This window comes from Perissodus microlepis, chromosome 10 (genome assembly GCF_051167445.1).
Source record: "Perissodus microlepis isolate ML-2025 ecotype Zambia chromosome 10, ASM5116744v1, whole genome shotgun sequence".
Classification (NCBI taxonomy): domain Eukaryota; kingdom Metazoa; phylum Chordata; class Actinopteri; order Cichliformes; family Cichlidae; genus Perissodus; species Perissodus microlepis.
Genome location: NC_140470.1, coordinates 18,173,214 through 18,190,966, shown reverse-complemented (window position 1 = coordinate 18,190,966; position 17,753 = coordinate 18,173,214). Strand labels below are relative to the sequence as shown.

At 37.4% G+C, this 17,753-nt stretch overlaps 3 protein-coding genes across 5 annotated transcripts; all 3 read left to right on the top strand.

The window, feature by feature from the left end:
• Positions 1–6,673: 6,673 nt before the first annotated feature.
• On the top strand, positions 6,674–7,819 carry coa4 (cytochrome c oxidase assembly factor 4 homolog). Of its 3 annotated transcripts, none has more exons than XM_084941276.1 (2): positions 6,674–6,792; positions 7,442–7,819. In XM_084941276.1, the coding sequence occupies exon 2, from the start codon at positions 7,443–7,445 to the stop codon at positions 7,686–7,688; it is 246 nt and encodes an 81-aa protein (XP_084797402.1). In that variant the 5' UTR covers positions 6,674–6,792; position 7,442; the 3' UTR covers positions 7,689–7,819. The 3 variants fall into 3 exon arrangements, with proteins under 3 accessions (XP_084797402.1, XP_084797403.1, XP_084797401.1); XM_084941277.1 differs by having other exon boundaries at positions 7,410–7,819; XM_084941275.1 differs by having other exon boundaries at positions 7,407–7,819.
• Positions 7,820–10,466: 2,647 nt separating this feature from the next.
• On the top strand, positions 10,467–11,612 carry LOC146379243 (olfactory receptor 2AT4-like). The gene is made up of 2 exons (XM_084941498.1): positions 10,467–10,490; positions 10,608–11,612. Exon 2 carries the CDS (start codon positions 10,650–10,652, stop codon positions 11,610–11,612), a length of 963 nt encoding a protein of 320 aa, XP_084797624.1. The 5' UTR covers positions 10,467–10,490; positions 10,608–10,649.
• Positions 11,613–15,915: 4,303 nt separating this feature from the next.
• On the top strand, positions 15,916–17,079 carry LOC146379242 (olfactory receptor 2AT4-like). The gene is made up of 2 exons (XM_084941093.1): positions 15,916–15,939; positions 16,057–17,079. The coding sequence occupies exon 2, from the start codon at positions 16,099–16,101 to the stop codon at positions 17,077–17,079; it is 981 nt and encodes a 326-aa protein (XP_084797219.1). The 5' UTR covers positions 15,916–15,939; positions 16,057–16,098.
• The last annotated feature ends 674 nt before the right edge of the window (positions 17,080–17,753 follow it).

Below are 17,753 nucleotides of genomic sequence, written 5' to 3'. Positions count from 1 at the left end.
GACACTTTCATAAGATGATCATTTACAACAGAATCATTTCATCATCAGTGATTAAATGAGGAAAAATGAAAAAGGACTGTGTCTCTTTAACTCCTAAGAGTCTTTCTAATGAGTCCCCCTTCTTTTAACATCACTGGGGAATGAAGCTTAAAGGCCTGACTGGAAACAAACACTGTAGTCTAATTAATCTCTTCTGTAGTTCATTAGAAGTGGCAGGGGATATGGGAATGCAAATATTTCAAAGAGACAGACTTGCAAACATCAACACTGTTTAATAAACCCTCGACATTTGAAGGTAATAATTACACCATCCCGTAATAACAGAGTACGAATGATAAACAATACAAAATATAAATAATAGAAATTGTAGTTCGGCACCAATCCTTTACTTATTGTGAGTTTCACATTAGATTTTAGGAAAATTTTAGCATTTTTTTATTTTTCCTGTTGTCAAATACACCTTAATCCTCACCAAACATTTGTGAATCGTCAGTATAAATGATCATCATTATCATTTTTGTGATTATAGAATTTATTTTACTGTCACAATGGGGTTCTCAAATCCCATTAGTCACACCTTTTATTTGTATTTATGTAACTGAAAACTAACTGTTGGTTCACAGCAAGAAGGTCATGAGTTCGACTCTACTTCTGGCCTTTCTGTGTAGAGTTTGTTTTTTTCTTTCTTGGTTGCGCGAGTTTTCTCCAGGTCCTCTAGCTTCCTCCCACAGTTCAAACACATGCAGTTAGCGGGATTAGGTTAATTGATCATTTTAAATTGCCCATAGGTGTGAATGTTTGTCTCTCTGTGTTAGCCCTCCATCAGACTGATGATCTGTCCAGGTTGCACCCTACCTCTCGCCCTATAGTAGCTGGGATAGGCTCCAGCTTCCCCACAACCCTGATAAGGATAAAAGGACGAGGATGGATGGATGGAAAACCAAGTACATATTATTTCATTGGAATTAAGATGATAAGTAGCAGCAAGGAGCTGCTAATCATAGAAGGGTAGGCATTCGAAATCCTCTTTTTTCAAAAAGGCACAAACCATAACACTTCTGGAATGTCCTTTGGACAGATGAGACCAAACAGGAGATGTTTGGCTACAGCACAACATTTGAAAAACCTCAAATACAACATATCAGCACAAACACCTGTTACGACCCTCCCACACTCATTAAAGCCATGGTCTGCTGTTTGGCCAGCATGGCAGCTTTGCTGGCACTGGGTCATGATCTCAGCACAGCAGCAAGTCTACAACAGGATGGCTGAAAAAGAAAAGAATAAAACTGTTGCAATGGTCTGGTCAAAGTCCAGACCTCAGCCTGAAATACTCGACCTTAAGAGCTCAGGATAACTGGATGCTCCCAAACTCCAATGAACTGAAAGAACTGTGCAGCAAAATTCTTCCACAACAAGAGACTGACAAAGTCAAACAGAAAACAACCACTTCAGCTTATTGCTTCTAAAGGTGGCTCTACAAGCCTTGAATCATGGGGTGTACTTTGTTTTTCTGCTGCTTTCACTTATGGGCTCAAAATGTGGTCATAAATATTTTGTACTTGTAAAAAAGATTTGTATGTGTAAAAAAGATTTGTATGTGTAAAAAGAATTTGTGTGTGCGTAAAAAAGATTTGTGTGTGTAAAAAAGATTTGTGTGTGTGTAAAAAAGATTTGTATGTGTAAAAAAGATTTGTATGTGTAAAAAGAATTTGTGTGTGCGTAAAAAAGATTTGTATGTGTAAAAAAGATTTGTGTGTGCGTAAAAAAGATTTGTATGTGTAAAAAAGATTTGTGTGTGCGTAAAAAAGATTTGTGTGTGGACTTAGAAAAAAAACCCCTGCAAGTTACAAGTACGAATTTTGACCCTATTTTTCTTCCTTTCATCTGATTGGTCAATGTCATGTCAATCACAAATATAACAATCCAATCAGAGAACAGATGGGTTTGGCTGTTGGAGGGGCGCTTTTTTTGAACTGCAGGTCTTTGAAGGGAATAAATGCCCTTTTACATGCCAACCCAGCGTTTTCCTTCATCACCACGAAGGAAAACAGTCTGTGGTCGTCCGAGTTTGGTGATTTTTGTGTCACAGGTCTACGTGTTTAATATAGGGACACAGCCTTTTCAACAGCGCTGCGGACCGCGGGGTGGGGGCGGGCAGTGTTTTGGAAATGACAGTCTTCATTACAAAGCTTTCTTCGTTATGAATTAGCATACATGTTTTTATTGAACATTTGAAGAACCAGCAAAAAAAACAGAAACTCTTGTAGAGGACATAAAGTCAGAGATAGAAAAGACAAGGAGCAGGTGCATCTAGTACAGGTAGAGCTGCTGCAAAAACCCACAGAGCCCAGCAGCCAACGCAACAAATTCTGGATCCTTTGCTTTTAGTTAGCAGTTAGCATTAGCAGCACATCCTGCGTCTGATGTGAAAGGACTTTTATGCTGCGCACTGTGACTCACAGCAATGGTCCTGGGTCAGCCCTGACTTTGTGTTAAACTAATCCTAAAGTAATAATGGTATTTCTAACCACTGATATAGCACAACTTTTTCCTTTCAACAGCTACTGAAAGTTAGGGGACCTAGCTGCTATCGGATATTTATATAGAGATCCTCCAGCTTCAAACTGTATCACCCTTCAAGGACCTGCAGTTCAAAAAAGCGCCCCTCCGACAGCCAAACCCATCTGTTCTCTGATTGGATTGTTACATTTGTGATTGACATGACATTGACCAATCAGATGAAAGGAAGAAAAATAGGGTCAAAATTCGTACTTGTAACTTGCAGGGTTTTTTTTTTCTAAGTCCACACACAAATCTTTTTTACGCACACACAAATCTTTTTTACACATACAAATCTTTTTTACGCACACACAAATCTTTTTTACACATACAAATCTTTTTTACGCACACACAAATCTTTTTTACACATACAAATCTTTTTTACGCACACACAAATCTTTTTTACACATACAAATCTTTTTTACACACACACAAATCTTTTTTACGCACACACAAATCTTTTTTACGCACACACAAATTCTTTTTACACATACAAATCTTTTTTTACACATACAAATCTTTTTTACAAGTACAAAATATTTATGACCACATTTTGAGCCCATATTCACTGCTTCTGCATTTTGGCTTAATTTTTGTAACCCATCATTAATGTAAGTTGCTGTTAGTATTTACCTAATTTTAAGAACTGCTAAGGATCAGGTGATATTTTTAATCTAGTGACAGGTAAAACCTAGAATTGAAAGATAGTTTGCTTTCTTTTTCACATGACTGTAATTAATGTCAGTTATATGCAGTGTTGGTCAAGTTACTTGAAAAAAGTAATCAGTAACTAATTACTGATTACTTCCCCAAAAAAGTAATCCCGTTACTTTACTGATTACTTATTTTCAAAAGTAATTAATTACTTAGTTACTTAGTTACTTTTAAAAACACGATTTACAACCTGAATAGGTGATAAAGCGATAGATCTTTCAGCCCAATTGTACTTTTTCTGCATAATCCATCATACAAAATGTAATCAAATGGAAAAGTCTCTTTTTTTTAACTTGTTTTATCAGTTTTAATCTTTTAACTTTATGCATCAAGCAAAAATTTAATTATATGCAACATTCTCTGATTTGAAGAAATTAGTTTAACATTTAAACCTATTTTCTGCGCATTCCAGCACATAAAATAAAATTTTTGTGTTTACACTCAGTCTTTCAAATAGATGCAAGTAAAACACAGCAGAAAATAAATAAAATCAAAGACTCAGCAGTCCTGTTGCTCTATTTTCACCTGTAAAGCAGGAGTAGGGTAGACGGAGGTGTGCTCTGGTGCAGGTGTGCCGCAGCGGTCAGTGGAAGGATACGGCGGATTCTCTGTGAATTTCCCATTACGTGGTAGCGCACTCGGTGCTTGTTTAGGGGTTTTTTTTTCGCTGTAAAAAGAAGTTTTCTTCCCACGCACAACGGACGTTAATGTTTTTGTCACTTTTTATGGAATCAAACTCAAAATAAGGTCAGTACTTCCACGCTTTAAACGCTGCACGCACACACCCTCTCTCCCGCACTCCATATATGATCCATTGTTGATCTGCACACAGCTGTTGTCACGAACGTCACTGTCATGAGACATTGTCGCAAAAAAATCACAGTTTTAGTAACGCAGTAACGCAGCGTTCCTACAGGAAAGTAACGGTAATCTAATTACCGTTTTTGCAATAGTAATCCCTTACTTTACTCGTTACTTGAAAAAAGTAATCAGATTACAGTAACGCCTTACAAGTAACGCGTTACTGCCCATCTCTGGTTATATGTATAATTCTCAAACTTGTAGGGAAATTGGTTTAAAATTGAGGTCCGAGCACACTGAGAATTATAATATTATGTAATTTTTATTTTTGCATAACTAATACAAACACAGTAATTTTGCCCAAATATAAACGTCTGTATGAAATGACTAAATGGCTAAACCTGATAAAACTAACAATGAATGCAGATCCATTAGGACTTGGATTTCTGCACCCACGAGAAACTCTGTCTCAAGACAAAAATGATCCTCTCCAGCCTCCTCGACTCCTGGGAGCCCCACTAATGAGTCCTTATTTGTGATGTCATTTCCAGAGGATGCTGGCTAATGACCTTGCCTGTAACAAACAAAGCTTTTACTGTTCAAGCTTAGGCCTAATTAATCTCATCTGCATCCATTAGAAGGTTTTGCTCTCATGTAATTAAAGCTGCAGTGTAATGGGAAAGGATGTAGAGTGATATTAATGACTCGTTAGTGTTCTTGAAAAGCTCAAGTAAACCTCTAATTGTCTAATAGTCATCTCGTCTTTGAAGAGCTGTAGAAGATAAGCCTGTAATCTCAGTTGCTGCACACAATGACCCGCTTTCTCAAGTCACACTTTTTATAATGTCTTTATAATGACTGTGAAAAATAATAGGTGCAAAAGATTACATTGTGCTCACACTTACTTGCTGTGGTGGCAATTGGCATAAATCATGTGCTGCAGACAGAATTTACAAGAAAGTGATAACTTCGCTAGAAATTTGAGGGTTTTTTTTTGTTTTTCATAATTTGAGGGCAGATCAGAAAATTCACAATTTTATAATCACTCATAAAATGTTATATGCTATCAGGAAATGTACCATCCAATCCTGGAGTACAGTAATGTACAGAACTCTGTCCATTACTGTCAAACTAAGTACACCTGATGAGTCAGTAACTTCAATATAACCACGTTTAGAAGCAATAACTTAAAGTAATCATTTTTTGTGTGATTTTATCAGTTCATGGTCAACTCCTCTGTGTACCCAGAGACAAAACAAGACCAAATCATTACCCCTTCACCACCATGCTGATAGTTAGTATGAGGTTGTTTGTGCTAATATGCTGTGTTTTGTTTTGGTTTTTTTTGCTGAGATGTTCACTCCTTGGAAGTTTGTGGGTTGTGTTAACACACAGACCAGGCCTGAAAGCTGCCAAGATGTCTGCTTTTATAGAGGTGCTCGCACTTCCTGACGACCAGTTTTTCAAGTCTATTTTAGCAGCTCCTGACTGCTATACCTGCTCTCTTGATTACTTATATGTAATTTGTTTTCCCCTTCCCTGCACAGAGTCATGTGAATACTTTTATTTTGAAATGTCCTTGAGACCACCCCCAAATATTAATACATTATTAATAATATAAAAATATATGATCACAATTTTTTCTAATTATACTGTCATCAGCTTTAAGATTGACATGTTACCTGAGGCCTGTAGAGTCTGCAGTATTGCTCTTTTTTTTTTTTTTTTTTTCATTTTCTTTGACCTCAAGTTGCTGGAACATCCTGGGAGGACTGGTAGCTGTGTTGGATGTTTTCTACTTGAATAATGTCTGTCATTTTAAATGACTCCAAATTGTTTGGAAATGGCCTTATAACCCTTTTCACTTGCTTATCTAGGATCATTGGTGGTTACTGCTCCTCCTTGGCATTATGAACATACCTGAACATTCTTACAAGAATGCTTTTACAAGCATGTCAACCAACAGGCTATAAACTGTTAGGCTTAAAACTTTCCATTTTGACAACACATATAGTTAGGGTTGGCTCAAGTGACCCTGAACCCTCCCTTAGTTATGCTGCAATAGGTCAAGGCTGCTGAGGGCTTCCCATGAGTGTTTCTTATTCACTTGCCATTTCCCCTTGGGGTCTTCTGTGTCTTTCAGACATATCTCAACAATATACATCATCCCTCCAGCATTTGTCTTTTTGTTACACTAATTGGCAACATCATAGCAAACAGGATAACCCTTTTTGCGTTCTCTATCTCCTCCTAGACAAGGGCACTGATCTTGATGAAACTTTGCATAAACATTGCCAACAATTGTACATATCTGTACAGCTGACATTTCAACTAAACGCTGAATGGAATTTCACTTAGAAATGAATTAATGCATCAGTAACATTAATCAATGTATCATTAATTATGCATTTTAATTTGAATTAGAATGGTGTGTCATAATATAATATATCAGCAGTTCTACGCTGACCCTGAAAACAGACCCTTTTTTTTGCATTATCACTAATTATTAGCGATAGAAACCAATGACGTGCACGTTCTCGCTGCTCAGCGGAACCAAAGTCACCAGCGACGGAAGTACTTTACGGATACACTTTCGTCCGTCACTGAAATGTTACCCCTGCAGCGTCCGTGCAGGTTGGTTGTAAAAAGCCTGAAGTTATGAAGATTGGGACAAAAGTGCCTCGATAGAGACATTCGCCGAGAGACAATTAATAGGTAGGTACAAGGGGTAGTTTCTTTATCCTCATAGGTGTTTAACAGGCGTCGTCCAGGAACACGAAACGACGGCACAGCTGTGTTGTAACATCAGGGTAGCTAAACGTCCAGGGTAGCCTGACACTGACGAGTGTCAACGTTGCTTAACTAATTTAAAGTTGGAAGAGTTCAGTGTTATTTCACTCAGGTAAACATTACCAGAAAAAGAGTTATAATCAAAGTTTTGTATTTTGTATTTACTCTTTTTATCTTTCTTTCAAAGTTTGTTTGATGATCTGAAACGTGTGACAAGATGCAAAAATACTTTTTCTCAGCACTGTAAATATTGAATTGATATTTCACAACTGGGGTCAAAACACTGAATTCTGAAACAAGAAAGCATTTGTAAAGGTTACAAAGGACCTTTAGAAAGGGCGGATGTATAAAAGTAACCACAATAATTCTTAAAAATGACAAAAACTAAAAACTATATTATTAGATAAAACTCCTAAGATACAGATCTCTGTTTACTGTCTTCAGCAGATCTCTCACATTACAGATTTTAAGATGCCTACAGGCCTGAGCAGCAGCTCTTTTGTGTTCTCATTATTAATAACAGTCTGTATTCTTGTCAGCAGTGTGACTGAGTCAGGACGTTGTATTCACACAGGATGGCGTCACCTCATGACCGCAGCCGGAAAGATGACGAGGATGACCCTGTTGAACAGATGATATCGCGCACTGGCTGCGCTGAGCTTCACTACGCCATCCAGGAATGCATGGCTGAACATCAGGACTGGCGAGCATGTCAAAGCCAAGTTCAGACGTTCAAAGACTGCATGATGAATTTCCAAAAGGCCCGAAAAGAACAGCTGAGGCAGCATCAGCCGCCCTCCACCAAGTCTGCGGCCAGCTGAATACAGAACATCTTGCAAACACATACAGTGCTGTGTTTGGGACTTGACTGACAACCTTAAATTGCAAAGACTGTACCTAATTTAATCATTAGAATTGAAAATAAAGCTCTAGCAGTATCATAAAATCCCTACTTACAGTCTCAAGTGTGTGATTTAGAGCCTGACTGATAATTGGGATTTAATAGGCAATATGAAATATCACTTAACTTCAGTTAGCTTGTGTTTAAGTGTGTATGTATGTAAAGAAATGCCATACTATGTGATTTGTGAATCAAAGTGCATTTGAAAGTTATCTTTTCAGGTAAAACGCTTTATTTTTGGTCAGTAATGTATTTTCTTTAAATAAAAATGAAAAGATTGTTTTCAGTCTTTTCATAGTTGCATGAAATTACCATGACTCTTGCCACAAATACATCTTTAGGGGAAAATCTGAAACTTTGGGATTTTTCACGACTTCAAGCCATAGCAATAAAACACCCTTGGAATCTTTGGTGTTTAGCTTTAGGTAGATACAAAACTGTGCAAGACACAGATATGAATAATGGTCTGTAAACTCTTTGAAATGAAAAGGTTTTGATGTTTCCTCTATGAAATCACTGTCTAAGCATCACAAGCAAAACATTAATTCAAGCCATGGGTGTTAACCCCCCCCCCCCCCCCCCCAAAAAAAAAAAAAAAAAAGAGTTATTAAGAGTTCTCTGGAGAGAAATTTGCCTCAAAAGTGTTACAAATGTGTACAGCATGATCCACAAGCATAAACTAAGATTTACAAATGTGTGCAGTAATTTGTGTGTAACTTTTGAGGATTCACAAATGCGTGCTGCAATTCATCACACAAATACAAAGCAATTTGAACACATAAAACTATTTTACAAATGTGTGCATCAAAGCCTGTAAAAAAAAAAAGGATAATTTACACACAATTTATTGATTTCGGCTTCACGAGTCTGTCAAAAACACTTCTGTGCATGTCCTACATGCAATGTGAGTTTTGAGACAAATTTCACACAAATCGTAAATATGTGATCAACTGTGTACAGATCTGTGCACGGATCCAAAAATGTGAGCTGTATTCGTACAGTCCCTATCAAAAGTTCAAGACCACTTAAAAAATACAGCTGATCAAAAGTTTAGGAACGCGTGCCTTTAAAATGCCAAGTGCAAAAATGTAGATTCATTGTCATTTTCTGTCAGGTCATGATGTTCTTATGGCAAAGACAAAAAAAATGCTCCCTTTTTGAACTTGGTCGGGTTGTTGAAATGCATAAGTAGGGTCTCTCGCAGCGTGCCATCACTACTGAGGGGGGATGCAGTAAGACAGTCATTTGGAACTTCTTAAATGATCGTAAGGGGTATGAAACAAAAAAGTCAAGTGGAAGAACCAAAAACTTCACCAGTACTGAGCCACAGGATCGAATTGGCTGTTCGTCAAGACACTGGACGATCCTTGTCCCAAATTAAGGCCGCTACCTGTGCCAACTGCAGCCCAATAACTATCAGATGGCATCTGAGACTGAAGGGCTTCAAAAACAAAAAAACATCTTGCAAAGGCCTGGTCTCTTTGAACGCCACAGAACTGACTGTTTGGACTTTGCAAGAGAGCACCAAACATGGGACATTGAAAAGTGGAAGAAAGTTTTATTTCACCTTGATGGTCCTGATGGTTTCCAGCGTTACTGCCATGACAAGCAGATCCCACCTGAGATGCTTTCTACGCATCACAGTGGAGGGGGGGCCATAATGGTCTGGGGTGCTTTTTCCTTCAGTCGAACAGTAAAGCTTCAGGAAGTGCAGGGGGGTCAAACGGCTGCTGGCTATGTCCAGATGTTGCAGAGAGCATCTCTCATGACTGAGGGCCCTCATCTGTGTGGTAACGACTGGGCTTTTCAACAGGACATTGTACAGTACACAATGCCCGCAGAACAAGGGACTTCTTCCAGGAGAATAACATCACTCATTTGGACCATCCTGCTTGTTCCCCTATTCTAAATTCAATTCAGAACCTTTGAGGATGGATGGCAAGGGAAGTTTACTAAAATGAACAACAGTTCCAGACAGCACATGCCCTTTGTGTCGTCTTCACCACTTGGAGAAATATTCCCACTCACCTGCTCACCTAATGGAAACGCTTGCATCAGCTTTAAAACATCCTGTTTCGATTTAAGCGTTGTTTTCAATAAATTGCATGCTCAAATAAATGTTTCGTCTCACTCCCATTTCTTCTTGTTGTATGTTGAAGCTCTACTTGGAACCTTGTTAAGATCCAACCATGCAAAATATGATATATATTTTTTTTTCAATTTTTCAAGTAGTCTTAAAGTTTTGATAGCGACTATATCTGGGCTTCCTCTGTATTCTCTTCATGGAGTTCTCTCTGTAGCTTCCAGCAAAATCCAGCTGCATCAGAAAAGAAGAGGCTGAACTACAAATGTGCTAAAAGCTTTAATGGGCCAGTAGAACTGTTGTTGGAAAAAAAAAGTGTAGGGAAAGCCACAGTCAGACACAGCTTTTTAAATGAGTCCTGTGAGATGCTTCAACTTAGAAAACATTAAAACATTAATTGGAATTAGTTTATTTTAAGGACAGGAAAAGTTTGATGATCAAAGTAAGCAACAATTCTGCTCTCTATGGATCCAATTACTGCAAATAATTGGATATTGTTTAATGTTTTTCTCATTATATTGTAAGCATCACCTCATGAGATCAGTATAGGTACACTGTATATATTTTTGCTGTAAAGAGGTCAGACATGCAGCCACATGCTTGCAGCCTGTGCTGTCCAATCCTTTCAGAAAACATCAGGTGAGCTGCATTCACTCCTTTAACACATGCATGACTTCAAATGTGCTCATTAAACTGCCATGTGAATTGTACCTGTAATGTAATGCCTCTGTAACAATATGATTTTCTGTTCCTTAGACTAATAAGGTAGTCCTCACACACAGGTGGTGGAGTTCAACTATGATTTTTCAAAGGACTGTTTTAAACAGCTCTGCTATCATTCATCCTCCAGGTTTCGATATCATTGGATTTGAGACCTTTCCTTTCATCAGTGTCTACTTTATCTTCCTGGCGTTTGTTTATGGTGTTACAGTGCTGTTTAACATTTTGGTGATTTATGTGATTGCTTCTACTCGTCGTTTGCACACTCCAAAATTTTTGGCTGTTGTCAACCTTGCAGTTATTGATCTGTTTCTTAACACTTGTACCATTCCCAGCATGATAAAAATATTTCTCATCAAAAACAACTTCATTCCATTTAACTTGTGTTTGCTACAGATGTATGTTTATTATGTGTTTGTATCTTTGGAGTCATTAGCTCTTGCTATACTTGCCTATGACCGGTTAATTGCAATATGTTTCCCTCTGCGTCAAAACTCCATCAACACTGTGCAAAGCATGTGTTGTATTATCAGTATAACATGGTTTCTTGTTATGGGAGTAATTGCATTTACAACAGGTATAATGACTCGACTCTCTTTTTGCAGGTCTGTGAGAGTGTTCAGCTATTTCTGTGACTATGCACCTGTGTTTCGGCTTGCCTGTAATGATAACACAATGCAGTGGTTTGCAGCTTCCTTTCTCAGTGTTTTGTTACTTTTTGTCCCTTTTACTTTCATTTTTCTGTCTTATGTCAGCATCCTGGTGACAGTGTTCAGGATGAAATCTGTGGACAGTCGGGTGAAAGCTTTGGCCACGTGTGTTGAGCATCTCATTCTTGTTGCTATATTTTACATTCCTCTTACTGTCATTTTCACAATTGGTTTTTTTCTGGGTGTTGTTAATCCAGATCAGCGAGTTCTGAGTCTGTCACTGGCCTCATGCATCCCACCTTGTATCAATCCTATTGTATATTCTTTGAAAACCAAAGCAATCAAAACCAGAGCACTGAAACTGTTCAGAAAAACTAAAGTTAATGCATAACATAATAAATAGACTGAAATAGTTTGAAATGTCAAACTGATTTCACGTCATGGGGCACTTTGTTCTTAAATGGGCTAGATGAATGAAACTGTCCTTTATTTCAGTGTATAAAGTTTTAAATACAAGAAAACAAGGTGGTATTTTAGCTGTATGTCTTGGTTTTCTACATGTGTAGAGTTAAAGAAAAAGTTCTGGTACCTTATTGTCCAGACTGTCCTGTATTTATAAAACAAAGGTTATCTATAGGTGGTGAAAAACAGGAACTTTTCTGTCATTTAATCATTTATCTATTACTTCTTCTGGTTTACCATGATTGGTAATAGGGGAGGGGTTTTTTTAATAGGAAAAGCTGTTAATCATATGAAAATAATGTTTTTCCTTCCTTCACATGTTCTAGCCTGGCTGGATTATGCTGTTTTGTGCCCCCATGCCTTATATTTGAAACCTTTAGTTTAGAAAATCAGTGTCAAGAAGGCTGACAACAGGGTAATGTGCTGTAAACCTGAGTCTATAATGTTTACATCATTCAAGAAGAGGAGCGACAAAGTTTGTGATGTCTTTACTCTTAAACTACTTAAAGTACTACTTAAGAAATCCATCTATCTCACTATTCTGTTAATTATGTTTTCATATTATTAATTTGGTGGCTTGTGTGAATTTTTTTCACAATACTTACACCATTTTTATGAGGTAATAAGTAGCATTGTGATAAATTATGGAACTTTTAATGTGAATATTGAAGTTTTAAAATTTGGATTAATTTGAAAGTTTTTTTTATGAACCAATCAGGATTTCACATCTGTTATTTCAATAAGGAGAGCTTGTTAGAAGGAAATTTACACATAAGCTTCATTTAATGTAACTAGACTAATTTTGGGACTAAACTAAACTAACTGTCACATCATAAGTAACACTCCATATGTATACAATGGTTAATATAAGTATTGAACATGTCACCATTTTCTAAATATATTTATAAATATATTTATTTATTTATTGACATGACATTCTCAGCAGATGTTGGTAAAAACCCATCCAGTCCACACATGCAAATTAATCAAACCACAGATGTCCATAAAATATGTGTAATTAGTTAGAAATGACACAGTACTGAACACATGACACGATACTGAACACATGACGAAAGGGAGGTGCAAAAAAACCTGACACCAGCTGTAATCTATCAGTGATTAGTAAGCAATCCTGCCACTTTGTGCAAATTAATGTCAGCTGGTTCAGTCCCAACTGATGCTGCACAAGAAGCATCTCATCATGGGTAAAACCAATGAGTCCTTGACCCTTGCAACCTTATTGCACCAAAAGATACAGATGGCACTGGCTACAAAAGAATTTCTAAACTACTGAAGGTTCCAGTGAGCATTGTTGGAGCCATAATCCGGAAGTGGAAAGAACATAATTTCTCCATAAACCAGCCACGACCAAATGGTCACCGAAAGATTTCACACAGAGGAGTGAAAAAAATCAGCAGGTACAATTGTGTCAAAGAAAACAATGGCCTATATGCACACTCATGACACAAGATTCCATTACTAAAGAAAAAGCATGTTGCAGGTGCTTTTTCAGTTTGCTGAACAACATTTGGACAAGCCTGTAAAAGAATGGGAGGATATAGTCTGGTCAGATTAAACAAAAATTGAACTCTTTGGATGCCATAATAAACACTATGTTTGGTGGAGAAAAGGCACCACATATCACCCCAAAAACATCATACTAATTGTGAAGTTTGAAGGTGAAATTTGGAGGTGGGAAAATCATGGTGTTGGGCTGTGGCACTGGAACACCACACATTACTGAAGGAAGGGTGAATGGAAAAATGTAACGAGACATTCTTTATAAAAATCTGCTGCCTTCTATCAGGATGATTAAGATGAAACATAAGTGGAAGCTTCAGCAAGACAATGAACCTAAGCGGACAGCCAGGGGACCTCTCTGTTTGTTTTAGAGACAGAAAACAAAGCTGCTAGAATGGCCAAGCCAATCACCTGACCTGAATTCAACTGAAAATCTATGGAGAGAACTAAAGGTCAGAGTTCTTAGGAGGCAACCTTCAGGATTTGAAGACTGTTTGTGTAGAAGAATGGGCCAAAACCACAGCCGAGCAATGCATGGGACTAGTTTCTCCATACAGAAGGCGTCTAAAAGCTGTCATTGTCCACAAAGGCTTCTGTATGACGTATTAAAGAAATTTCAGTTAGCGTGTTCAGTACATTTTCCCTTTGTCATTATTCATTATTGCAAATAATTTAAGGAAATCTATGGTTTTTATTGCTTTGCATGTGTGGATTGGATGAGTTGCTACTGACATCTGCTGAGAATTCCATGTCAACAGCACCTTTAGCAATATATTTACTTGGAAAATTGTTGATGTATATATATTTCGCCAATCTCCAAGCTTCTCTGGGTTCTGGAATATTTATATATTCAGAGAGCACTTAACCGTTTTTATTTGCCAAACAATCTGCACAATTAAAGTTTGGTTTAATTTTTAATAAAATTGTGACTTGCATTTTAATTGCGGGCCTCGTTTTTAAATATGAGTAGTAAGAAAATTTGAGTTATATTTACTTCATGTCCTATTTAAGTGAAGTATTATTCAGTTTTGACGTTAAATGAACAACAGCTCTGAGTTAGGTGAAGGTGGAGGAGGTGGTTGAAGAGTACAGGTCGAAGAGGAGCTTGTTGATGAAAAAAGATTAAATTTCGTGAGTAAATCAGTGTGTTCGGTCAGAAGGCTGAGTGTACGGTGCTTTAGTGCTAAAGTCACTTGAAATATTGGCTGAAATACAGAGACCCCATGAGTTCTTTTAACTTTGGCCAGGCCTGGCAGTTGAACAGGCCACAGGGAGTGTAGCTTTACATAGTTCTTCTTTTCACATGTTTTTTTTTTCAAAAGACTAATAAACTGCATTTCTTTCAGCATCCCATTTGGACATATATTTTTTACACTTCACTCAGTAATTCATACAAACCAAGTTGCTCTCCACTGGTTTGTATCCTGCTCCACTGCAGTATGAATGTGTGTGAAAGTTAGATAGAAAACACTTACATAGGAAAAGAACAGAAAAAAATGCTTGTATGAATCAGTGAATGAGACAACTTGTATAAAATTGCTCTGAGTGCTCAGTTAGAGTAGAAAGAACCAGCATAAGAACCAGTCTATTTACCAAGTTTATAAAAAGGAAATTCAGATTTCATTCCACATATTCCTTATTTAGCACTCCTAAAGATTCAATACATACAGACTTCTATGATTTTATCATCTCTACTACCGTACCGAACCCTGTTACTAGTATTAGCATTTTCCATAGAATTATGTCTTAATTACTTAGAAACTGCTTCCCTGTAGACTTATTCATAGTGCTATTTCTCATAGAGCGACATCACATATATAATATTATACTATAGTATATAGTAAAATATTACATACATATATAAACACAGGATAGTGCAAGAGCCTCCTTAACATCAGTTTTCATTCAATATACTTTCATTCTACATATACGTATATTATATTCCTCGTCAAACAAGAGGAGAAAAGCAACAAATAGTTTGTCCATTTTGTAAAACTCTGACATTTGTTACATAAACAAGGTTGTTTGGACTAATGTTAAGAAACTTTCCTTGGCTTTTTTGTCAAAGAAACATTATTCCCATGTTTACAACCTCAATAATATTTCAGCAACTCCCCAACTTGGTCAGACACATTTTAAAATGAGTCCTGTGAGACGCTTCAACTTAGAAAACATTAAAACATTAATTAGAATGAGTTTGTTTTGAGGAAAAGAAAAGTTGGTGATCAAAGTAAGCCACAGTTCTCTCTCTATGGATCAAATTAGTGCAAATAATTGGGTACAGTTGTAAGCATCGCCTCATGAGATCTGTGTAGAAATACTGTATATATTTCGCTGTAAAGAGGTAAATGGCCTGCATTTGTATAGCGCTTTTCTAGTCCATAGGACCCCAAAGCGCTTTACACTACATTCAGTCATTCACCCATTCACACACACATTCACACACTGGCGATAGCAAGCTACATTGTAGCCACAGCTGCCCTGGGGCGCACTGACAGAGGCGAGGCTGCCGGACACAGGCGCCACCGGGCCCTCTGACCACTACCAGTAGGCAAACATGGGGTTAGTATCTTGCCCAAGGATATTTGGCATGCAGCCAGGAGGCAGCCTGGGATCGAACCACCGACCTTCTGATTAGTGGCTGACCTGCTCTGCCACCTGAGCTACAGCCAGGTGGCAGACATGCAGCCACATGCTTGCAGCCTGTGCTGTCCAATCCTTTCAGAAAATATCAGGTGAGCTGCATTCACTCCTTTAACACATGCATGACTTCAAATGTGCTCATTAAACTGCCATGTGAATTGTACCTGTAATGTAATGCCTCTGTAACAATATGATTTTCTGTTCCTTAGACTAATAAGGTAGTCCTCACACACAGGTGGTGGAGTTCAACTATGATTTTTCAAAGGACTGTTTTAAACAGCTCTGCTATCATTCATCCTCCAGGTTTCTATATCATCGGATTTGAGACCTTTCCTTTCATCAGTGTCTACTTTATCTTCCTGGCGTTTGTTTATGGTGTTACAGTGCTGTTTAACATTTTGGTGATTTATGTGATTGCTTCTACTCGTCGTTTGCACACTCCAAAATTTTTGGCTGTTGTCAACCTTGCAGTTATTGATCTGTTTCTTAACACTTGTACCATTCCCAGCATGATAAAAATATTTCTCATCAAAAACAACTTCATTCCATTTAACTTGTGTTTGCTACAGATGTATGTTTATTATGTGTTTGCATCTTTGGAGTCATTTGCTCTTGCTATACTTGCCTATGACCGGTTAATTGCAATATGTTTCCCTCTGCGTCAAAACTCCATCAACACTGTGAGAAGCATGTGTTGTATTGTCAGCGTATCGTGGATTATTAATATGGGAATAACAGCTTTTGCAACAGGTATAATGACTCGACTCTCTTTTTGCAGGTCTGTGAGAGTGTTCAGCTATTTCTGTGACTATGCACCTGTGTTTCGGCTTGCCTGTAATGATAACACAATGCAGTGGTTTGCAGCTTCCTTTCTCAGTGTTTTGTTACTTTTTGTCCCTTTTACTTTCATTTTTCTGTCTTATGTCAGTATCCTGGTGACAGTGTTCAGGATGAAATCTGTGGACAGTCGGGTGAAAGCTTTGGCCACGTGTGTTGAGCATCTCATTCTTGTTGCTATATTTTACATTCCTCTTATTGTTATTTTCACAGTTGGTTTTTTTCTGGGTGTTGTTAATCCAGATCAGCGAGTTCTGAGTCTGTCGCTGGCCTCATGCATCCCACCTTGTATCAATCCTATTGTATATTCTTTGAAAACCAAAGATATCAAAACCAGAGCACTGTCACTGTTCAGAACTAAAGTTAAAACTAAACTAACTAAAGTTAATGCATAAAATAACAATCAATTCTAAATCAGTCTTTGTAGAGCTAGGAAAACAGAGAAGCAAATAATGAATGATGACCAAAAGACAAGGTGCCAAGCATTTGGGCACAGGTCTGCTGTTGCTGGATATTAGCTCTGCCTTCACTTTAGTAGATTATAGGATTCTGCAATGATGGTCTGCTGTCAAGTCCTTTTTCCCGTGAGTCTTCAAAATCCTCCATAACAACAATATGTCTCAAACATGTGCTTTGTTTTCTTCTGCAGGAGACATGTTACAGATGTATATGATATAAAATTAAAACATTTTAAATACTACAGTAGTTATAATAGTTGAAATAGTTGAAAATAAATATCCTACAATTGTAAATGTGCACAAATTATAGTATGTAAACTTACTCCGCATTAAAAAAATAAAATGTACTCTTCTCCCCAATTCATCTAACTAAGCATCATTGTCCAAATTAATCAGTCATTAACACATGATCTGTTTCAGTGTTTCATTCAAACTCAAGTGTCGTACTTACAAATGTAACAAAATTTACGTTTTTTTTTTAGATAAAGTAAGTTTGATCAATTAGTTAGCTGAGTATTAATTTAAGCTAACATATTTAAGTGTACTACAGAGCATTAAAACACATTACTTCAAAAGTTGCTTTAAATTGTAAATTGAGTATCATTCTATGG